The 24,301-nt window shown below is 45.6% G+C and overlaps 3 protein-coding genes across 3 annotated transcripts in view; 2 read left to right on the top strand and 1 right to left on the bottom strand.

Annotated features, from left to right (window-relative positions):
* The window catches only part of NEK5 (NIMA related kinase 5), a 49,341-nt gene extending 43,728 nt beyond the window's left edge, over positions 1-5,613 (top strand). Inside the window, 2 exon segments of the mRNA XM_053916516.1 lie at positions 520-631; positions 3,864-5,613. Coding sequence (XP_053772491.1) covers positions 520-631; positions 3,864-4,128 — 377 coding nt within the window. The 3' untranslated portion in view covers positions 4,129-5,613.
* A 21-nt stretch (positions 5,614-5,634) lies between these two features.
* On the bottom strand, positions 5,635-20,348 carry ALG11 (ALG11 alpha-1,2-mannosyltransferase). The gene is made up of 4 exons (XM_024568607.4): positions 20,251-20,348; positions 17,030-17,248; positions 13,249-14,180; positions 5,635-10,438 (listed from the first exon to the last, which is right to left on the bottom strand). Exons 1-4 carry the CDS (start codon positions 20,286-20,288, stop codon positions 10,167-10,169), a joined length of 1,461 nt encoding a protein of 486 aa, XP_024424375.2. The 5' UTR covers positions 20,289-20,348; the 3' UTR covers positions 5,635-10,166.
* Positions 20,349-20,605: 257 nt separating this feature from the next.
* LOC112310699 (copper-transporting ATPase 2) overlaps positions 20,606-24,301 on the top strand; it is a 72,151-nt gene continuing 68,455 nt past the window's right edge. The window contains exons 1-2 of the mRNA XM_053916545.1: positions 20,606-20,919; positions 21,251-21,356. The gene's annotated coding sequence lies outside the window, so the exon portion shown is untranslated. The remainder of the gene's footprint in view (positions 20,920-21,250; positions 21,357-24,301) is intronic.

Here is a 24,301-nt window from a genome sequence, read left to right as displayed (position 1 = left end):
TATCTCCAGTCTGATCTTTTTTCCAAGAGAAAAAACATTCCATTTAAATAACAGCAATAAATCCACCTCCTGCCACCAAAAAAAGATAACGGTGTGTGTGTGCTTTGAGTTTTCCTCGCAGATGTTCACAATTACGATGAACAATGAGCTGGATACTCATTTCGTAGAAACAGTGAGGAGTAGGGTGGTCCAACAATGTCAATATTTAAGCTTTTACAACACAAGATTAAAATATATATAATTTTTGTACAAAGCGTCTACTCCCAAAGTGGGAGTATTTTGTTCCTTTGTCACCGATCCTTATTCTGCTCACTCTTTCTTGTCTCCGGTGTTGCCCGCTAGATTCAGTACGAAGCTGAAAATAGTTGGGGTGTCGGTTGTCATCTGTCTTACTTGTTTTCAAACCTTTCAAAGGTTTTGCCAGTATGGCTGACGTTCACGATAGGTTTGCTGGTACATATACCCCTCACCAGGGGTACAGGCTGGGAGGCTTTAGTCTCTCTCCCCGTTCTTTAACAGAGGGAACATCGGAAAAACGGCTTCCTAAAGAAAGTGCGCAGACGGTGGAAATGGCAACTGGCCTTGAAGTAGACGAGGACCAACTGGAACCAAGATCTGATGATGACGATACGTGAGTAGGTCCTATCTAGATGCTGAAGTGACGGGAGAAAGTTACATGCTGTTTGCACGATAACCACAGAGACCTAGCCTAAGGAGCTCAGGTGTTATCATGTGTGTGGGTCTGTCCCTGGGCTCTCCGTTGGTTCCCAATGGCATTGACCTCTATCTCCACATCAAGGTTCTACTGTAATCACTGTGGCTGTATCAGACCTTTGGATATCTGGCAGGGCCAGTCCCCCACCCCCCACCGTCTTCTAGTCTCCAATCTTTCTCTTTAAACTTATCTTAGCTGTTGTTGCCTTTTACTCAACATATACATCTTGGCATTCTCTTGTGAAGTGTCATGAAAAATCATGTTGGGATTTTGATGACAATGTCATTACATTTGATAGTTTATGGGACTTGACATCTTTGTGATTATAAATCTTAACAGCCATGAATACAGTATAGCTCACCATCTATTCTGTCTTTTTAAATATTCTTCAGTATTTTGGTAGTTTTTTCTTCATGGTATAGATGCTACTTAATTTTTGTTGTGGTGGTGGGGGTTGCCATGGTGAATGGAGTCATTTCCCTCCTCCTGTGTTTCCAGTCTGGCTCCTGCCAGTGTGTGGAACACCATTGTGTCTTGTGACCCTACCAAGTTCTCTCATCGGTTCTAAAATGTGGAGTCCTTCGAACTTTGCTATTTTATTATACTTTACTTTTAAAGTGGGTGAAATATCCATGTGGTTCCAAACGCAGAAGGTGTGCTCTTTCCATAGCTTCACGCTGTCGCTGCCTCAGCCACACACTGCTCTTCCCAGAGCCCCCACTCAGGTCTCCTTGTGCACACGTCTCCTGGAGAATCGCATTAAGATGCAAGCAACTAGTCCCACCTTGCATAGGTGTGCACGCTTTTTCTTTTTTATAGAAACAGTTTCATAGTGTATGTGATATTGTGAGACTTCCTTCTTTCCCCCAAGGAGTGTGTCTTCAATGCATATTATCATATACAAATAGTTGTGTCCATACAGACAGCTGAAATTCCCAGAACAGCAAAGTATCGGGTCAAGAGTATGTACTTTTGAGATTAGATGTGGTCCAACTGCCCTTCCCAGAGGCCGCACAGACCAACGCTCCCCTGACAGTGTATGGAAGTTCCCCACCCATTTTCTTGCTCTCTGTTACCAGACTTATGGCTCATAAGTAAGAAGTAAAAATGACACTTCGGGTTAGTTTTAATTGGCTTTCCTTTTAGGAATGAGGTTATCTTCCCATATGCTTGATACCCATCCTAAGTTCCTTCTGGGGGAGCCATTTATTAAATAGCCTTAGCCATGTAAAAATTGTAGACTATTAACATTGTACTGATTTGGGGAACTTTTTTATTTTAGAGAAATGAGTCTTTTATCTGTAATATGATTAAAAAATATTTTCTCCAATTTTCTGGTTTGCCTGTTGCTTTTATTTACCCTGGCTTATGAAAGTAGGAGTTTTTTTTTATTCTTGCACACCCCCACGACGCAAGGTGTGTACACCACATTGTGTACCCACCATCAAAGTCAAGCCATCCTCCATTACGCCCCCCACCCCCTTTCCTCTGGAAAGCACCACACTGCTCCTGTGTCCACAAGTTTCAGTTTTGTAACGCACAGAGGAGTAAAATCGTATGGTTCTTAACTTCTGACTTGTCTCACTCAGCACAATATTCCCAAGGTCCTACCCACACCGTCACAAAGGGCAGCACTGCGTCGTTTGTCATGGCTGAGCGGTACTCCACTGTGTAGACACACCACGCCTTCTTTATCCAGGCCTCTGTCGAAGGGCACTTTGGTTGTCTTGGCCACCGTGAATAATGCTGCAATGAACACAGGGGTACGCCATTGTTTATCCTGTAAAGGAACAAGGACAAGGGGAAGGTCTCGTGTAACCACACACCTCAGTAAAGATAGCTTAACAAATGGAAGCTGCAACTCGTGGTCCATCCCAAATTCATGATCTCCAGTGTTAGTGGGGGCCCCTGAGCCCTGCGCATGGACCCCCACCCCCCCTTGCTGTTATCATGTGATTGTGCCTCTGGCTTAACAGAGACAATATGGGGTTTGCAGGTGGAATCGTTTTGATTGTCTAGTCGCATTACTTCTCCATATCCATGTGAGTCCTTATCTCCTCTCTCCATGTCTCCTTTTCTGAGAAGAAAAACTGTCCCCCTTTCTGTTGGAAGCCCATGCTTGCACAGATGCTCAAATCCTAGCGTCTCTCCGAGAACTTTCCCCTTTATTTTCAATGTCTGTGGCCTACTTTTTCTCAGCATATAAACATGCCCAAATCTCTCTCATCCCGAAAAACACCAAAAAACAAAAACAACCCAACAACAACAAACCATCAACCCCACCTTCTGGCAATAACACTGTCCTTCTGAGCCAGTGTCCCCTGGCCCCCAGGAGTTGAAGCTCACCGGTACCACTTCCTTACCTCTCTCGCCTTTCTCCGGGGCTCCTGCTGCATGGCACTCTGACGTACTCTCACAAAAGGTCATTGATCATCCTGAAATTGCCAGGTCTGATCATCACCCCTCAGTCCTCATCCTATTGGTGGCTCCCTGTTTCTCCAAATGTTCTGCTCCCTGGGCTTCCATGATGAACCTTCCTGGCTCTTACCAGCTCTTCCTCAGTCTCATTCACTTGTCTCTTCAATGTGAGTGGTCTTTGAGACTGTTTTCTCTGCCTTCTTCCCTTATAAAAGCATCTGCATTGCAGCTGGAGACACAATTCCAATTCCTACTCCTACTAAGCAGTAGCTGTGAGACCTCGGGCAGATGTTTTCATCTCTCTGAGCCCGGACTCTGTATCCATTGATGATGACAGTGTCCGCTTCCAGTTTGGTGTGGGAGGAAAGAGTTTTTGGAAAGTGCTCTAGGTCAGTGACTGGCATATAGTAAGGGCTCACTAGGTGGCATTTTTTTCCCTTTATTCTCTTCTCACTTCTCTTTTTACACATAAGAATAATGGGTATTAATAAATATATTGTAATGAAGGTTGTTGAACGCAAGACCAGCTAAACAGAGAACTGATTCTCCTAACGTTGGTTGTCTTTCTTAGAAAAACCACACTGGTACGATCAGTAATTCATTACCTGAGTGGAAATGTAACTTTCATATTGCTCAGATACGGGTGGGCATGAGAAGGGAAACTAATTTTCCTGTGTATTCTTCAGTGTTTTGGTATGATGAAATTGATTTTTACTGTTTATTATTTCAGAAATTTTGAAGAATCTGAAGACGAGTTGAGAAATGACATAGTAGAATCCCTGGAGAAACTCACTGCTTCCGAAGACGAGGACGAAAAGGAGGCGGCTTCCAGTTTCTCTGCGGACACTGAGAACTTAGGGTAGAGGGGCAGAGTGCAGAAATGTGCAGAACTGAAGGAGGGTGCGGAGACCATTTCTACTTCATCTAATGGCAAAATTTTTATTGTTGATGAAGACCAAGGAACATCAACCGCCAGTCAAAATATGCAAGTGTGATTATTCTTTTTTTCTTAAGCCATAAGTTTGTATCTTGCCAATATACAAAACAGTCAAATGTGTAGAGAATGTTTGTGAGTTTATTTGAGCCAAACTGACAACAGTTGCCTGGAAGCAGAACCTCAACAAACAGAAATGCCCCGGGGAAAGGCAGTTTAGCACCTTGTTTTATAGGTTACAATCAGAAGAGGAGGTGTAAGGGGGTTACAAGAAATCCACTGGTGGGAGATTAGGGAGGGGGGAGAAAGCCAAGCTGGTGGGGGAACCTCTGGGATTGGATAAAAAGTAAAATGATAAGACACTTCTACACAGGTGAGCACAGGAGAGTTAACAGTCACCAATTAACACGATAAAAATACCAGTGAGGGGATGTGTGGTCTCCCCCTGGTGCGGTGCCTGTGCTTGGAAGGGTCGAGAGAAAGGAGATCTGACCTCCCAAAGGTATGTTATCATAGATGCAACAAGACAATAGACGGGCTCAGTTAAGGTAAAGATTGACCTTTGTTAGGGGAAACAAACCAGCCCAGGACGTGCGCGCCTGCCACGACTGCTTTTAGTTAGAAAGTTTGAATTCAGACCATCCTGGGGGGTTCCTTGAGGTCTCTGAGTTTGTAAGGCCGCCACGCAGGCCTCTCCTGTCTTGGCAGGTGTCGCATGCGGCCCTTTTCGTCCACATACCTATTAACTACAGTGTCTGTTTGGGTACAAGTCATAAATACTCGTTTAGTGTAAGGCTTTTCCAGTAATCCAAAGGATTTACTAATTCTCCTCTCTAAATTTAGACAATAGAACTAATTTTGAGTGCGAAAAGTATTGTTTTCACTTCAAAATTTAAGAAAGTTTTCAGATAATGTATGGGTTAGGCAGAGGAATGTGCTCCCCCTTTCCAAATGTGAACATACGATGTTAAATGCAAAGGGGATTCATGTGGCAGATGGAATTCAGCTGACCTTCAAATAGGGGGTTTAGCTTGGATTATCCAGGTGGGCCCAATGGAAGGGGGAGGCAGAAGAGAGAATCAGAGGGCAGCATGCGAGGGAGTTGGCCTGATGCTGCTGGCTTTGACCACAGAGGAGAGGCCCAGAGTCAGCCAAAGAGAGCAGGCAGCGTCTAGAAGCTGGGAAAGGCAGGGAAAAGGGTTTTCCCCCCAAAGCCCTGCCGAACTCTTGATTTAGCCTGGTGAGATCCACTTTAGGCTTCTGACCTGCGGAACTCTGAGATAATCAATGTGCATTGTTTTAACTTAGTTTGTGGAATTTGTTAAGAAAGTGACAGAAAACTAATACAACTCATTGATTTAAAATAATGGATCTGCCATTGTATAAAACCATGATTTTGAAATTTCTTGTTATATCGAATACACTTTTTTTGAAGCTGAAGTTGAAGCTGGAGTAAGATGATTGAAGGAGGAGAGGAATAAGGCATGTCGTTAATTATACACCAAAAAAATCATTTTATTATGTTTTATTGAATTATTTTGATAGTTTCAAATGTATAGGTTATACACTCTTATAATGGTCCTTTAATATATAGTGCCTAGCACAGTGCCAGAAACGCTTCTTGAATGAGTAGATGCTGCTACAGTTTCCTCAGTAAGACTGTTAAACTTTTCGTCAGGGAACTGGATGATTTTTTATATTGATTGTACAGAAACAATCCCAGTGCTGAACACTGTGCCTGCGGCTTAGTAAGAATTGTTGATTTATCTGCTGCCATGGAGGCCAGGGTTGTTCCACTCCTAAGTAGTAGAATTCTGCCCGAAATATCTGCTAATAAAAACAAAACCAAAATTGCACACTGATACCTTGCGGAAGCAAGAAAACAAAGGTGAGGAGGGGTTGGTCAGATTACTTGTAAGGTCTGCTTAGTGTGTCCATGTGGTGCAATTTCATTAACTGTGAGGAATGCACGTATCAGGGGTGTGTCCATGTCTTTCTTGCCTTTATTTTCCTGGTAACATTTGGGGGACCATTCTTTAAAGTTGGGGTATAGAGTTAGATTCTACCCTTTTAAGGAGAGTGCTCGGTATGGTCACACCATGAGGCTGGGACTATTTCAACACTTCTCAGCATCGTGTGAATTTCAAACTAGGTAACACATGTCCCGGGGGACGGGAGCATCAATAATTCTACACCTTTTAGTGGTCAGTGGAGACACACTTAATTCACTTTTGGGACATTATCTGGTTCAGACAATCCAGTCCGCCAGGGTCTGCAGGTAAATCCTCATTCTGTCTGCACAGCATCCGAAAGAATGGCACACGCGGCGCTTCCTCAACATCCCCCAAACCCACAGACCAGTCAGCCCCAGCGTGCGGGGAAAATAAAAGGAATGAGTGTTTGAGCGTGAGCGTGTCAGGTTTGCCCCAGCGACAGGATGCTTGGCTGAAGTCTCCCGTAGGTAACAGCCCCCAAGCCTGGTGATCACGCACTCTAAGATACGAGTTCTGTGCTGTAAATTACATAGTATTCATTGTGATACGTACACATGCCTGCAAGGTTTTTCAACCCGCTTCAGCCCCTAATTCACCTTACCCACCCTATTACCTAATCACATTCCAGAGTCGGTTCTGATGACTGTTCTCTACTCCTCGGCGTGGCCGCATCTGTTAAACTGAAACTATTGAGCAGCCCTGTGTGCACTTTTAGAATCTATTTTATTAGAAAAATCAGGCATCTCTATGTATGCTAGCTATCAACTGGATCATTCTTCCAATGGTACTAGGTGTGTCAAGCCTCAGCTCCCCTTCTGCGTGTCTTGCAACATTTACCTACAGTCCAAGTGAGCACACAGCACCAGAGCATTCGCAGTGATGCATCCCCGAAGCCAAAGGCGCCCTTCAATTTAGGTGCGGAAAGAGGAAACATGGGGAGCAGGGGCACAGTGGGAGAGGCAGGGCTGCTTCGAGTGCTTGCGTGACTTCTTATGGCGTAACACAAGTGTGGGGAGAAGGCAGCTTTCCTCTACCCTTCAAGGATCTTCCAGCTGGTCTAATAATTAAAGCTACATGAGACAGAGTAACAAGGAAAATAACCAAATTTAATTGCAAACGTGTGTATGGGAACCCCACATACCGGGGAGGTTCAGAGACAAAAAGGGAGGATGGGGTAGACAGGGCATTCTGAGCCAAGGATGCCATACGGCACCCTGGGCTTCAGGGGGAGGAGAGCCACTTGCTGGACATAAGAGTGGATGTGCAGTAACTGGGAGTTTGCCCTGCCTGCCCTATGAGAGAGGTTATAAAGTTACTTCTGGCGATAACTCTTACGTGGGCAAGGCCCCACATTCAAATTCTTGAAGGGAGAGGTGAAAGTTTCTCGTGAGCCCCATGGGGTCTCGACTGCCTTCAGCTCAAACTGACTCGCACGCCACCAGTGGCACATTTCGGGGAGTTTGGCTCTCCGCCCCTTCAGGAGTAGTTTTTGTGCCCACTAACGGATCTGGCACAGACGTGCTCTCATTTGCCTATTCACGTCACAGCTCTGGAGTCTGGGGTACGTTTACATGTAATTCATCAATATTCTGAAAGCACTGATAATCATACTGGCCCCTATCTTGTAATTTTGTCTCTAAGATAATTTTGTAAAATACCCTGAAAATTATTAAAATAAAGCTCTGCTTCACAAAGATGTTTTGTATGTCTTAAGTATTTATTTTAAAAAGTTATTTAAAGAACCTGCCAACCTATTCTTCTTGGGTACAAGAGGCAAGATGATTTTGTTGCCTGAAAATTTTTTTTCCCTTTCTTAAAAACAAATGTTCTTGGCACGTGAAGCTTGATGATGACAAACAATTCAGAACTGGGGGAGACTACGCGAGGGGTGTAAACATACCATACTGGGAACAGTAACCAAGGAATGAAAATCACTTCTCCAGATCATAGTTAGATGCAGACAGTGATTCTGTACCTATGAAATCTGAGTCACATCTAGACACAAACAGATTACCAAAGAACAGGCACAACTGGAGACAAGAATGTGCGTCACCACGGCTGCGGGTTTCCAGCAGCACCTTACGGAACAGGCGCTCAGAACTTCTCCAGGCGGTAGCTGACACTGCTCTGACACTGTTGATGGTTCCGTCATTCAGGGAAAAAATGCGGTACTACCACATGATGAACATCAAGGTGACCATATGCAAATCATTTTCCAATTTAGTGATAAATAAAAACAAATTTGGAGAAACAAGTCTAAAAAATATTTAATGGAATTTCAGATTCCTTTCTTCCTTACCACATCCTCTACTCATGTCCAGTTTCAGTGTCTTTATCTTTGCCCCATGATTTTTTTCTTTGGGTAGAGGGTTAGGCTGAATCCCGCCTCAAAGTCTGGGTGAGAGATAAGAACGCCCAGGTTATAATCCTGATTTTGTCACTAAACAGCTTTGTGATGCTGAAGGAGTCTCAATTCTTTCAACTGTTCTTATCTGTAGAGTTAAAAGTAAAATTGGACTTTGTAGCACTTCTGGCATTCCTCCCAGCTCTCATTTCCACCAGTCTTTCTGTTCTAAACCGTGTCACCTCCAACACAAAGCTATGCTGCTGTGTCAGAACACCCCGGGACTCCGTTTTGCTGCTTTCTAATCTGATGACAATAGATGGCCTGCAGACAAATCAACAGTGCAAGTGGGCGCAGATAATAAATGGCTGGCCGAGGAATGGGGAGAAGACTGGAAGGAAAACACACCTCTTTAACCTGCCCCTCACACAGACAGACAGCAGGCGGGGAAGGAGGTCAATTCCCGAACCAGGAGCTGAATAGGTGTGCGGAAAATGCCAAGGGGTGCAGGTCCCCACAGCCACACTGCACGTGCACACATGCATTTTTGTCTGCCCGTTCTCGAGGACGGAAGTATTGCTAGTTACACTGGTCCTAGCTACTGGTACAATGACCTAGCCTCTCCACAGGGTCCCCATGCAGTGCTGAAGATAGCATTACAGAAGACATGTACCATACGGTACCTTTAATCAAACTAACTTTCATCATTTTCAAAGTACTTCTACCTCCTTTCCATTTGGTGTCGGAGCTTGAAAAGGCAGAGAGGACGGGCATTACCTTGTCCAGGGCATAGATGAGGTTCAGGAAGACTAGGGAACAGCTTTGGCGTCACAAGATCAGATGTTTGTGAATGATGAAGCTGAGGTCAGGCCCCGGTAGGCGAACTGCCAGGCCAGTGCTCTCTTCAAAATGCCACCGTGTCGTCTTAGAGTGCGGAGGCTGCTCACAGGGGCGTGCACTTGGATCTGTACCTTACGTGGTCACCATCAGAAAAGCAACTGCTTGCGATGTTCTTGCTCAGGCTCCTGAGAGGCGTGAAGCTGACTCCCAGCCTGTGCGAGGCGGAGACGTTCGGGAACAACGAAAGGCCCAGACGTGCCGGCGCACCGGACAGACGCCTAGTCATGGAAAAGCGCACTGGCAGCATCTCGGGCTCCAGGTGCCTCCTTCGCACTCCCACGGAGCAGTCACAGGCGGTTCGCCTTTTGACGGAAACGTGGTCAGGCCTGCTCAGAGTTTCTTCTTCCTTTTAAGAAACTCACTGGACGTTTTGAAAGAGGTTATCTACAATACTGTTTAAACTTTAGATGTACCCGCATCTTTCTGTTCCAAATATGTCAGAACAACTCTAAAGTACTACTCAGTGATCAGTCCTCCATCTTTCTTTCAACATTTCATTTTTTCTAAAAGGAAATTCTCTGTCCCGGTTACTAGAGTAAAGGGGTTTGACAAACGAGATTTGAAAAATATGGATTCTACCAAAATTAAAACTATGCATTATTTTTCCTTTAAGATCCATACTTTTCAGATTTTGAGACCAAGCACAAATCTAAAAGTTTTACATTTAAACATATAAGGTCACCTTTTCCACTTAGGTAATTTTGCCTTTTTTCCTTGAAATAAATACCTTGCCTTTATATCTAAAGTGCATCATGCTGAGGCTGACTTTATCACAAGATGGAATGAGTTTAGAAGAGCATTAGCACGTGAAGGCGTTCACCCATCATGTAAAACATCTGACTCAGATGTACAGATACGGCGTTATTTAAACAGCGTCTCCACAGACGACAGGAAAGCCGCTTCGAACTCCTGGTCGGAGAATCTGCTCACAGAGGCGCGGGCACTGTTTCGGATTCGCAGCCTCTTTTCCTCAGACATGGAAAGAATGTGAGCCATCGTCTCGGCGTACTCGTCCTCACCGTCCGCCAGAAACCCGGTGACCTCCCCTGCGTGCGGGACGACAATGTCGAGCTTCGGGCCCCCGGAGTTGTGCGCAAGGACAACGGCGCCGGCTGCCATGCACTCCACCACGCCTGAGGGAGAAACAAGCCACGCGGCCTTTTAAGTGTTGGACGCGCTCGAAAGAACAAGAATGAGCAGAAATCTCCAAAAATGTTAAGACTGATGAGAAATTCTATTAGATGTATGCATGTCTGTAAATGTGCTCATTTAACTTCTATGGTGCAAAGTAAAATAACTGTAAGGTTTTTGGTTTTCAATCCTTCACAGTAGTGCTTTGCTCTGAGGCGAGCAGCTCAATGAGGGCCAGGACTGCCGACGCTCACGTCTGGGCCTGGATTCCTCGCAGGTTCGGGCTAAAGGGAAGTGTTGGTTACTTCCCGTCGAAGAATGTGGGGGAGGATGTAAGCTACGCTGGCCAGCATTTCTTGACCACGCTCCCAGAGAGAGTTAAGGCCGTCTGAAAGTGATTCAGTTGACCGCAGATCTGAGAGCCCAGGGGCACAGGAAGGGACGCAGTGGAATCAGCACCACTGGCTCTTCAACACGGGGGGACTCTGGGGAACGGACTTTTCTGCTGGTGGTGTATTTGAATTCTTAGTTGAAAACTAGGGATCGTACCATAATAATCTGTTCAAGGCTGGATACCACTCCCCTGTCCTTCCTCAGAGACCTCAATGCATCAGTTCCATCGCCTCCCTCCAGGATTTCCCACCTGTCCCTCCCTACCGGCCTCGTAAAAAGCAGTGACAAAATAAAAGCACGCGTGCGCTGACACCCCCACTCTCTCTCCAGGTCCTAAGTCCTCCCCTGCTACTGTCTCTTCTTTCGTCTCCCTTTCAAGTCCCTTGAACTTCTGAAACTCGTGGTCTGCACTAACCCCACCTGCTCGCCTGCACTCAACGCTCAACTCACCACAGTCCAACCCTCACCCCTACGCCTCCACTAAACCGTCCTCACCCAGGGCGCCAGTGCCTCTTCCCCTGGCCCAGCGTCTGGGGAGCACCGGAACCTGCTGCCCTTCCTTTTCCTCCGCAGACTCTCTCTTCCCTCGGCTTCCAGGACACTGCACCATGCTGGTGGTCCTCCTCCATTTCTTCTCTTCTCCTCTGCCCGCCTCTGAGCTATTACTGTTCTCAGCAGTTTGTACCACGGGCCGTAAGCAATCTTACCCACATCCACCAGGGCTGCAGGCACTACCTGGACAACAGCTACTCCTCAGTCTGTGTTCCCAGATCAGGTCCCTCTCCACACGTCAGACTCACATAAGTAAGTGTGACACACACGCCCCTCAGATAACCCAGACTCTGCACGCTCGAACCGTGGCGCATCAACTGCCTCTCTCCTGGGCTCCCTCTCTAGGTGGGTGCACCATTCACACACCGGCCCAAAGTAAAACCCGAGGCAGTTGTTTCTGACTGCTCTTTGTCCCTCATTTAAAACAGCTAATCAAGCACCAGTCCTGTTCAGTCAGTCCTCAGCACTGTGCTGGCGTGCTGGGAGTGCCGCACCTGCCATCCAGGCTGCTGCAGCAGCCCCCCAACTTCCTGCCTTTCTACCTTGCCCTTCCTGTTCCCCACCAATCCATTCCCGGTACTGCAGCCGCAGTGGAGTTTAGGAAAAGGAAAGCTTTTAAATCCAATACTTAAAATCTCTGCATCTTTTTCCACTGGCTTAACAAGGCCACATGACTGGCTGCAGGTCACTTCTACACTGTCTCGCTGTTCCTCCTTCCTGCCCCAGCCGTACCGAACTCGTTCCTTGCACGTGCCTGCTAGTGCCCCTTTCCTGACGCCTGTCACCATGGTGTGCCTGCCCTTGCCGCAGCCCTCCCCTCTTCTGCACGGCTAACTCGTAATTGCTGTTGGGGTCCCAGCTTGAGTGTCACGTCCATTCCTGGGCCACTGTTCCCCGGCCCCACGAGTCCATGTCAGGTTCCTCTGTGTGCTTCCACATCGCCCTGCAGGGCACTCGGCCACAGCACAGCCAGGGATGTCTAACTCGTCTGCACCGCACACAGCTGCGAGCCCGACGGCAAGGGCACTGCCTACTTCTCAGGCATTCCCGGCACCCAGCCCGGTGCCCGGCATGGCACGTGCTCCACACGCTCTGCGGAAGCAAGCTCGGGAAGGCGGCCTCCACGCAGAAAGTCTGCGCCCAGCTCTCGCTGTACGTCTGAGCGTAGGGCTGTGCTACTGACGAGGGACGGAGAAGAGTGCCAGAGAAACTGTAGCCTCAGCGTAGGAGGCTTCGCTCTTGCTCTTCTGTTCCCCCATAACACCTCGCAGTATGGGGCAGAGTAGGCACTTGTGACACGTTGAACCAAATTAGACACAAAACAGTACTTGATTTTATACCAAAATGTGTGTGTAATGGGAGGTCAGAGAAGAGAGAGCAATTAGTGCTGGAACAAACAAGGCTACATTAGAGGGCAAGGAAATTTAGGTTGAACACTCATAATGGGATTTGGCAGGAAGAAAAGGAGAGGCCACTCCAAAAATGAGAACAGAGTTAATAAACGCAGCAAAGAATTTCAGGGAGAAGGCCATCTGAAGACAGTGGTTCTCAGCTTCTGATGCAAACAGATCACTGAAGCTGTACCAGGATACCCAGACCTGGGCCCCGCCCACAGAGTCGGACTGGGTCCCTTGGTGGGATGGGGCAGGGCCCAGGAACCTGTCCCAGCTGTAGATGGGGGTAGCGGGGGAGAGGACTGTGGTGGCTAAGAGCAGGGGCTGCCTGGGTTAGAGGGTGGGCCTCTACCTCTCTACTGTGTGACTGAACTTGGGCACGTTCTAAACCTCTGTGTCTGAGTTTATTTATAAAATAGAAAAACTGCCAGAATGTTATCATTTTATCCAAACATGTTAAAGGACAGACTCACCAATCCCAAAATGCTCGTTCCACATGGTATGCAGACCGATGGTTCCTTCAGACAGGTAATTCTTCAGCTCATCAAACGGAATATTGATTTTAAATTCCACATCTTCTTGAACGCCTAGCTCCTCACAAAGCCTTCTCAGCTGGTTTACCCTAAGTTCATCATCCTGGTTACGGCAACCTCCAATGAGGACAAGTTTAAGTGAAGGAAGGGACTCGGCCTTCTTCTTATTCAGCAACTTAGCAAAGGCTCTAATCTGCAAAGGATGATTCTTTTCAGGCCTGAACTGGCCAACGGACACCAGTAAATGCCCCGGGGTCGTCTTTTTCTCCCGCAAGGGAGCATCCAGAAATGTCTGCACGTCACAAGGTGGGTAAACGGTGGTGGTGCAGTGCCCGACCTTCCACAGCAAGAGGATATGGTTCAGTGTCCAAGAAGAATTGACCATGACTACATCACTGCAAGAACCCACGAGTCCGTAAATAAAAGCAAAGAAATAGTAGTAGAGGAGCTTTCCTGTGCTGAGAACAGGGTTCCTGGTGATGAAGGCCGCGTTGTTAAATCCCACACTGCGACTCTTCACCACAGAGAGCATGTCAGTGCTGATCGTGGGATAATGAACGTAGCTTCCAACTCGGCAACCGCCTAAATACTTAAACAGAGGCAGCGTGAAAGCGTAACCCATCGAATCGATGTAAACGTCGGGAACACAGCGCATCAGCGCTTCCCAGCCAAGCAACACGGATCCTAGACTTTGGAGCAGCAGCGTGAAGTGAGGGTAGAGTGAGTCTTCCACAAGGTAGCGCTTCCTCAAGAAAATAAACGTCACCGGGTGCATTAATCTGATGTTGAATCTTCTGAAAGCACCTTCTAGTATCTGCTCACTGCTGACATTAACATCGCCGGTGTAAACCACATAAACTGCTGTAGGGTACCTAAAACAGGAGAGTTAAGAAGTTCACTAGTTTAGGTTAAAATCAAGCCAAAAATTGTAGACAGTTTTTTTCTTACAATCCTAAAAAGCTTATTTTTTAAAAAGTTATAAAATGTTGTAAAAACATTTTATAAAAAAAAATGTTTTCCACTGTTTTTTGTTCATTGCCTTTGGGCTACTGATCTCCTTCTTTCCAGCCTACAAGTACAATGTTAGTCTTTGAAGTGAGACTTCTAGTTCTTTGCTGTCTCCTCCACTAAGAGTTTTGCATAGAGCAGACACAAACAAAAACTGATTTATAAATGAGATGTTTACATTTTCAAGAATTAAAAAATATTTTGACAACTTTCTCAGTATAAAAATGGTAATGAGATATTAATAAAATACTCTAAACAAAAATTAAAATTCACTAAAGAGATCTTTAGATAGGATTGTAGATGCTAAAGCACTTCCCAGTGTTACCTGAGAAATGCAGGAAGGTTTTAAAAGCTAGAGCTTGTGCCTGCATTGCAGTAAAATATATTATACTAGAAATATGGCGAAGTATACTCTGGCGACCTTTTAATGCTTTGGCCTCCCTCTTATTGTGTTTGTAATTATTCTTTAAGTCATAAAACATTAAATGTCTAGTATGAGCTACTAAACTCTGGGGATTGAGAGTTTTTATCCTCAAGCTCAATCCGGTGGAGAAAAGATACATAAACGGCACAACTGCGTGATGTGTGTTGATGAAGAGCCATCAGATGCTGGGGAAGCCTAAAGGACGGGCATCTAACTGCTCCTCCCTAGCCCCCTCCCAGCATCCAGAATGACCCTTTTAAAATGTGAAAAGGAATGTCATTTCTGGTACCTTAACGATGGCCACAAAGTCTTTGATGTGGTAGGTTAATAAGCGGTGGGTGCTAGGTCCCCTCCCTTGGAGGAACAGTGGGCTGGCTCTGTGACTGTTTTTACCAACACAATTTGGCCAAACTGCTCCAGTTTCTGGACCCAGGCTATGCAGCTTCTATTTCACTCTAGGGGACTCGGCTGTCATATAAGAAGCCCCACTATCCTGAGACCGCTGTGGTGTATGCAAGCCCCAGGTGGTCACCTGGAGAGGCTGCCAGGTGACGGGGATGCCTGACCGCCCCCAGCGGGTCCAATCCTCTCGGCCCGGGAAGCAGATGTGAGGGGAAAGCCTCCCGACGACTCCAGCCCCAGCTGCCAGTTGTTGTGACTGTAACAGAGGAGTGCGAGGGATTCCAAGCAGGGCCCCTCGGCCCCCCAACTATGAGAAATAACAATAAATTCTGAAGCCATTAAATGTTGGGGTGGTTTGTTATGCAGCAAGAGATAATGAGACTATCATTTCTTTGCTTAGAACCCTGGGAGTGAAAAAGGTGATCTGATCTGATCTTAAATTCCTAACTGAGCAGCTCACAGTGGGTTTTCAGTCCGGCCCCAGGCCTGCATCTTATTTACTAAAAGGTTTATCTTTGCCTAAGACAACCCCTGTCCACTGAGTCTGTATATCTAGGTCAAGGCCTCTTTGAAATGCCTCTTTCCAGACCCGGTCTTCTAAAGGGTGACCGTCCTCAAGGGAGCGTAGGATCTTTTTTTAATTCTCACCCAGGGATATTTTATTACTGTATTATCCTATTTTAATTTCTTACACAGCACTTCTCACCATCTGATACTTTTCTCCTTTGCTTATTACCTTGTCTCTCTCAAATAAAGTCCAAGGTCCGCAAGAGGGACTTGGTCTGTCTTGTTCCCCATTTACTTTCAATTCCTTTTACAGCACCTGAAACCAAGTGGGTCCCCCAAAATACTGCTAGGTTGAGTGAAAAGCATACTGTGGCTTATGCTGAGTCAGGAAAGACTTGTAGAAATTAACTGAAGAGAAAAAATTATTTAAAAAAAAAAGGGAACACTATATGAAAAGGCAAGGAATCTGGAGGAAGCGTGATGTTCCCAGTTCGGTTTGCTGGAGCGGAGTGTATGTGAAGGAGCAGAGAGGGGTGAGAAACAAAGTGTTGCAAAAGCAAGACCAAAAAGCATCTTCTGTGTCATCCTCATTATTTAGATTTTTTTTGTATGTGAGTTAGGAATGATAGGGGTTGCCAGGAAGTGTGTGTATAGATCTAAAAGGTTGCCTCTGCCCTCAAGAATTAGACAATCTCGTTAGAGAGAACAAAGGTACTACAGAGTCAAGAGAACACTGCAGATTAAGGTGGGAAGGGCTTCATGGAGGTGGGAATGCAGCTAGGATTTAAGAAGACTCTTTGGATTTAGGCACTTATGGAAGACGGGAGAGGAAGTACAAGGGTGGTGGCTGTAAACCAGGATGGCCCAAGGACATAGAAACATAGAGGTACGGGAATTACCTGTGAAAGTTTGGAAGTAAATGAAGGGCATGTGCCAGGAAGCAGAATAACCATGAATGATGGACAACAGTTTTTCTCATGTGATAAAACAATAAGGGAGCCTGCAGTTTACTCTGCCTTTTCTCTTCTAAAAGGGAATCTACATTCTAAAAGGGAAAAATATTTCCGGGACAGGTGTGAGGGGAAAAAAAGCCTAAAACATTAAATGATTGTATATAACACCCTATTCTTTCTAAGATGGCAACTTACTTACTGAAAACTATCCAACCGACAATGCCATCAGAACTAGAAGCAAATAGATGCTTCCTAAAGGTTATTTCGGGTGGGCCACCACTGACGGAGGTGCTCCATAGTACCTTCTGTTTAGTTGAAAAGTGAATTCCTGGCTATGAATGTGGTATTAGAGAAAAATGATTCTGGGTAGTGGTTTTTCACAGATGATAACAGTACAACAAATCAGCTAGGAAAGGCGCATACCTACTTTTTCTGCAGGGCCCTTAACGCGCACCACAGGACTCTCTCCCCGCCGCCGCCGGCGTTGCAGTACGGATGGAAGAAGGCAATCACCACTTTTTGGCCAGTCGGCGCTGAGGTTTTCTTTCTCTGTAGCGTGACTCTGACTCTCCAAAGTGTGAAGACCAAACACAAGCATAAAGTTCCACATACGATTAGCCCAGGGAAGAATAATGAATAAAAAAACCTGAAACAAGAGGGAAAAGGTGAAACTTGATATAATGCCCATTAAACAAAAATAGGACTACAAAGTACATACCCACTTTACATATTATATATTAGTAACAGAGAAAATTGTTATAGCTTGCAAGTCTGCTAATGAAAATACTCAATTATTAAAATTCTAATGTGACAAAATATCCAGTGATAAAAGTGTAAGTCCCCTTTAATTCCAATCTCCACAGTAGTGTTAGCAATTTAATGTATTTTTCCTTCCTAATCAGCAGTAAAAATCAAGGTTGAGCTACCTTTCCCCTAATTCAGCATATGTGTTAAGGGATTAAAACAAATTTAATTATTAATCTCAAGAAGACATTAATAATAGCACCTGACCATCAAATGACAATAGGTAACTACCCAGAATGACTTCTTGAATGATTAATATTCCATTAGTTAAAAGTTTGGGGAAACAGTACGTTATTTTTATTCTCTCACTTCACAACAAGTGGAACAATGTCTGAGGTGAGAGGGATGGAATTTAACTTTCTCCATTTCTATTCCGAGGTCTGCGTCTGATCTGTTTACATGACCCTAAAATCACTGCCTTCCCCTACTTGCCTCTGAATGAGCCGCCCAAACCCCACTGCTGTTCCCCCTCACGCACATTAGTAAACCTACTCCCATACTCCTACTAACAGGCCCTCTGTCACTGCCAGGTCGGCCGAGGCTCTGCAAAGACAAGGGCCCAGCCTTGCTCACCACCACACCCCGTAATCCGGGCACAAATACGTGTCGACTGAACACGAAATTTTATTCCCTCCTCAGATGGCTCTTAAATTATGTTGAAATAATTTCTCATAATCTCTTTCTCTTAGGGTTGGTACCCAACTTCGTGTTTGTAATACCATGCCTACCCTTTATAAAGGATTTGAGGGACTTATAAATCACAAAAACATAAAATACTAAAACAGTAGAAAGGCAGGGACCAGGGGAATACAGAGTTAGTGTGTTTCAGAGGGGAGATGACAGGCTGGTGGGGAATAGGTACGCAGGCTCTGAGTCTGCACGCAGGACTGAACAGGAGAGTGGGCTTGGGCTGCGTAACGACCCAAGCAAATGTGGGCATGTATTGTGTAGTTACGTAGTTTTCACTGTCATACAAAGAGAACACACACCTTTTTGGGAAAATAAGTATCTTATTGATAATTCAGTTTTGAAATAAATTTCTCATGTGGAATTGCCTTATTGTGATCAAGCCCTTGAAGAGGTATTTCACTTATTAAAATGATTTGGACTCAGGATAACTTTATACTCTTAAAAGTTACTGAGGGCCCCGTATAGCTCTTGTTTAACATCAGGTTTTCCCAGCCCTGGCACTGTAGACAATTTGGACCAGGTAATTCTTCGTTGTGGAGGCTGTCCTGTGCAGCAGAGGATGCTCAGCCGTATCCCAGCCTTGAGCCCCTGGATGCCAGGGACACCCTGCCAATCCAAATTGCCTTCAGACATTGGTAAAGGACCCTCAGGGGCAAAATCGCCCCGACTGAGAACCACTGGTTTACAGTGATTATATCCAGCAACATTTAGCATATTAGAAATGAAAGCTGATGAATTACAAATATATATGAATTCATTTAAAAATGACAAATCCATTACTTTTTAAAATTTTTATTTCAAAGAACCTTTTATTTTCCAAAACCAAAAAAGACAACTTAGTAAGGATGTTGCTGTTTTAGTTTTGCAAATCTCTTTGATGTCTGGCTTAAGAGAAGATAGTGGCTTCTTGTATCTGCTTCTGCATTCAACCTGACATGTTGTTTGACTGAAGTATATGAAGAAAATACAGACTCACTCAGTTATATAGAAAAAGGAGAATATTTAATAGCCTTTTCAGAGAGTTGGGGATATTTTTTTGATACTATACTAAATGAGAAAAGTGAGGTATTCACTCAGCAAACATTTATTTAGCCATTATTATGTGCAAAGCATTGAGTTAGGGATATTTCAAATGACAGGGAAGAATATGAAGGTTCTGAAAACAGACTTTCCCGTTCAAAATGTTTTCAAAAGTCATTACCGAATTTGAAGTACAAGGGACAAAAATGAACACTACCTGAATTTTGGAGAGAATACGTAAATATTAGTATTCATTTCAACTTGAACTAAAAGGGCGGGACAAAATCAGGTTTACAGGCTTAAGTAGGCAAAACAGTTTCTTCTTATACTATTACTTAGGAATTATTGTGTTATTTCTCGTATGCACAACTGTAAACCTCCTTTTGCCCACCCTGTAAGTGGGTGTTAAAAGAATTGATTAGGTAGAATAGACCTAATTTTTTGTTTCATTAGTGTAGGGCAAGACAAGTAAAATACCTCACTAGTTCAGTAACAAGTGGGGGAAAAGTCTAGTTTTCCAAATGTTAACAGTCGTTATCTCCGGAGGGTAGCATTCCCGGGGAATTCTCATTTTTGCTCATTTCCTAATTTTTCTGTAAGAAGCCATTTATTACTTACATAATAAAGGTAAATACAGTAATATTTTATATAACTATTCTTACATTAATTAGGAATAAAGATCAATGGATGATCAAAAAGCAGGGGATTCAACAAAAACTTGGTATTTAAGTGACTTATGTTAACGAGAAAGAGAAACTAAGGCATGAGAAGGAAGATCCCTTTTCTTTACCAAAAAGACAGACATGACAGATTGGAAAATGAGGAACAGCTAGGGATAATTTAACAGATTAATGGAGTGCAAACAAGAGAAAGAAAAAATTGAAAAGGGGTAGGAAACTCAATCCCTCAGCCAACAATGGGGAGACGAAGAAAAGGCGGTAAATTGAGTCTAAATTTAATCCAGCCGGCTCCAGTCTACCATGAAGACCCCAAAGTGAGAGTACAGCGCTCACTGGCCTTAAGAAAATAGGGCAGATTCGTGACGAAGAAAGCGCTTCCCCGCAAACTTCAATTGCGTGGACTGACAAGTGCCGCAACACAGCAACCTGGGAGCCCATACCACCGACTGCTCACCTGAGTAACTCGCACCAACTCCTCGCAGCAGCCGCCATGTTTAGTCGACCCCACGATTCGGGAAGCGCTTCGCTATTTCTCTTTTCTATTGGCTACTGAGGAAGCATGCGCTCTTTCCCCGCCTTCAAAGGGCAGACTCTACGTTTCAATTGGTTTACGATTGTAGCTTCCCACGGCCTTTCAACCAATAGAATATCTAGAGGTGTGGCCAAGTTTTTGGCGTGTCATATTCGGGTTGCGCGGCCCATGGGCGGGGCTGTAGTGGGAGGTGGGATGGAGGGGGCGTGGCCGGTGATGGAAGGCTGGTTCTCCCGCCCTTGGACCCCTCCCCCACTGGAACCCTGCGCTCCGGGGACCGGCCCCTGGCCTAGTGCCTGCCACCCGTTGGAGACCAATGGGAGGTCCTTGCATGTCTCGGATAGATTTTCCAGGCGCTGAGTTTACTCCCGAGGTGGCTGCCGCGTGTGAGGACCGCAGTTCCCCGGAGTCAGGCGCGGAGTGGGAGAGCAGACCCCACGCGGGCGCCCGCTACACCGCACTTCCCCCTGCCGCGGTGGGCGAGCCTTGGGATCAACATCTTTGGCCCCGGTCTGCCAGGCTCGCCCGCCCGCCTTCCCTCCCCAGCACACGCCAGAGCTGAAGACCAAGTCCGACGCGCACCGGCTCGAGGTAGCGGAGACGCGGGAGGGAGGATGGGCTCCTGTAAGGGTCCCGGCCGGGCATCAGCAGGCCGGCCTCCCGGTGTGGGTGTGGGTGTGGGTGAGGCTCTGAGGCCCACCCTCCAGTCTCGCTCTTTTGCCCGCGTCCCCAACGGCCCGCGGTGAGATGACACGCTACTTTGAATTAATCGGTAGAGTGAGGGCAGCCGATCCCCTCGTCGAAATTCTAGGACCGGTTCCCAGGCCCCGCATCAGGTTAGAGCCGAACCAAGAAGATGCCATTCACACCCCGCTCCTCCTCCCTCTGGGGTTTAATACCTCGCTGCTTTTTCACTAACCAGGTGATCTTTGGGCAGCGGACCGGATCACAGAAGGAATTGGTTTCTCCGGGAGAAGATGCCTGAGCAGGAGAGACAGATTACAGCTAGAGAAGGGGCCAGTAAGAAAGTAAGTTTCCTTCCCCCCGCGCTGTGTGAGCACACTACCTGGAGGACTTCCCACGTCCTCACCTGCGTCCTCACTTCGTTCCTGAGGGTGCCCTGGGAGGGCGGTGCGCCACAGCCCTACCCCCAGAAAAGTCAAGGTCTGGACGAAGAGCACCCTTTAGAAAGGGCATGCCTTTACCTCAACTGCTTTTTAGGAACAATTTAAAACCGGGAACTTTCCCTTTCCTCTTTATGCTGGGGAGGTTAAGTGAGCGTTGAGTTGCTGGGTAACAGCCCTAACTGCTCAAGAGGATGAAATCAGAAGATATTCAGAGTTGGTGTGTAGACCCCTTTTTGGTCTTCCCAGGTCCTGCAGCTTTTTTTTTAAAAGAGCTATTTCCTATTCATTTTCCGTAGACAAGTAACACATTATTAGTACAGTCTCTTAAAGTGCAAACAGTACAGGAATATTTAGCATGTAAAGCAGATCCATTTTCTAATCCTTTTGTATTTATGTCCATATGTCTTCATTCGTTCAGCAAATGTTTATTGAATACTTACCAAGTTTCAGGCAGTGTTGAGCTGAAAATACATATCATGTATATTATATCATATCCAGAGAAATCTTTAGGTTTTATGCAATTTGGAGCATTCAAAATTTTTGCTTTATACACGAGATCCCATAGTGTGGATTCTCCGATCTTTTTTGCCCAGAATAACAATTTATTTGGGAGATTGTTTCATGTTAGTACATAAGCACCTGTCGTGTTCATTTTAATCTCTACACAGTATGGAGGCATCTTAATTGTGCCTATTGCTTCCCAGTGGGTGGACATTCTGGTTGCTTCTTCCCCACCCCCCGCAACAAGCCAGGCTGTAGTAGACATCCTTGTGCACGATTTATAATGCTGTCACGTGAGCATTTCTTTACAACAGACACCTAAGCCTAGTGTGCTGGTCTGAAGAGTAGGCTGTGCCTTTTCTATGGATTCCTGAAATTAATCCAACATTATTGCATGTCCTATTGTAGTGAAATTCATCTAGGCTTTGGTGGTGTAGAAATGAAGTCTTGTGTATTGATGGGTGAGTAGTTTGGTTAACCGATGATTTGTAGTGTGATGACTCGGCAGCTAATGGAGGTACGATGAGGCACGTGTGGGGGAGGGCTGGCCTGCACTGACCCCACCTCTCCACCCATCAGAAAAATCTTCAGCCTTCCAGATCAAGCTTAAGACCTGCCTCTTCCCTGAAACTTTGTAACTGCCTCTGCCCACATTGGCCTCATCCTCTTCTGGATTCCTTTGATAACAGTAGTAGCCAACGTTACTGAACTTACTCTGCACGAGGCTCTGCTGTGCCTCATTTCCTGCGAAGCTGTCTTCTCCATAGAGAAAGTTGGCTGTCCAGCCTCCTCCATGTCCAGTGTCAGAAGCCAGTGACAGTTGTAACAGCAGCACAAGGCATAGTTGGGACACGAGTAACTGACTAGGGGGTGAGAGAGCTGTATTTCAGGCGCTTCTTTACCTGACATCCATTTTCTTCTTTACCGCAAAGACGGAGGTGGCCCTACCACGTGCTCTGCACTGATTCCATAGCATAGGAATCAAGGAAGTGTCCGCGTTCAAACATGGGCAGTATAGTCTCATCTCAAGGATTGGCGTTAGTGCTGAGTGAAAATCTGGGATGTCTGTGGGTTTTTATTTTTTTAACTGAGTTAAAGGAAAAAGTCTGAACCGATCAAAGGTTGATGAGATAAAATAGACGGCAAAGCAGAGAGTGACGTAAGTAGCATAGCAAATAAGACAGAAGCAATTGTGCAAGCTGTGCTTTTGGAATGTAAAAGTTTTGTGGGGGGTTTTTTGAAAACGCAGTTCCTCTAGAAACTGAAAATTACAATGCATTGGGTATTAGAAGCGTTTCAACTTGTTTTTAAAAATTATTATTATAAAAACAAGTTAACTCCGTAACAAAAGTTTGAAAATAGAGACCAAAGGGGGAAAATTGACTTTTCCTCCAGCCACTCTCAGGACAGCTGTGGTCAGCACATCTGTAAACATCCTTCACTGTTTGCTTTTGCTGCATCTAGTTATTAAGCTTCAGAAATAAAAAATATATATATTCTTATATATATTCTTGCCATGCAGAGATAACCAAAATTAGCATCTTTGGTCCATTGTCTCCTTTCCCTGCCCCGGGGGGGGGGGGGCCCTGAGTCCCCTGCCCTGCTGTCCAGCAGCCTTCCCCGCTCCTCCAGCAGAGGGAGAGACTTGCTAGGGAAATTCAGGCAGTCAGGTGGCTGGTACTGCTCTCGGTTTCTGATTTCTGGTTGTCCCTGCGAATGCCTTTCACTTGTTCCTTGTTAACTTCCTGTGCCCCTGACAAACCATCACCACTGGCAGCCAGCCCTGTGCTCCATCCCTGCCTCCTCGTGTTCTCAACAAATGAAATGGCCTCAAGTCTTACTGTGAGCAAATTGACACCATTGTGTATGAGTCTGCCTATCTCTACACTCTGCCTATCTGTACCCCACCTTGTCCCCAAATTTTATTTGGAGGTACAAACTCTGGTCCCAGGACAGGCCTGCCTTCTTTTAAAGAGTCTCCTCACAAGCCCTGACTTACAGCTTCTCCTTATGTTTCACTGGCCAGAACTTTGCAGCAGTTTTCAACATTTTAAGCTTAGACGACTTTATATTGTATAAAACTCAAGCTTCTTAAGTTCTCTTAGAATTGTCGACGGAAGAAATGTCCACACCTGTAGACAGTTTTTATGAGTTTATCTGAGCCAACCTGATAACAATTTATGGGAAGCAGAACCTCAACGGATTGAGAAAATGCTCCAGAGAAGGGCAGTTTGCTGTTCACTTGGTACCCTACTGTCAGAGGAGGAGACGTAAAGAGAGTCACATGAAATTCTTTGGTGGCAGGTTAAGGAGGTGGGAGAGAGCAAAGCAGGGAAATCTCTGGG

This window comes from Desmodus rotundus, chromosome 13, assembly GCF_022682495.2.
Source record: "Desmodus rotundus isolate HL8 chromosome 13, HLdesRot8A.1, whole genome shotgun sequence".
NCBI lineage: Eukaryota > Metazoa > Chordata > Mammalia > Chiroptera > Phyllostomidae > Desmodus > Desmodus rotundus.
Note: the sequence above shows the minus strand (reverse complement) of the source record. Positions and strands in the feature narration are given on the sequence as shown.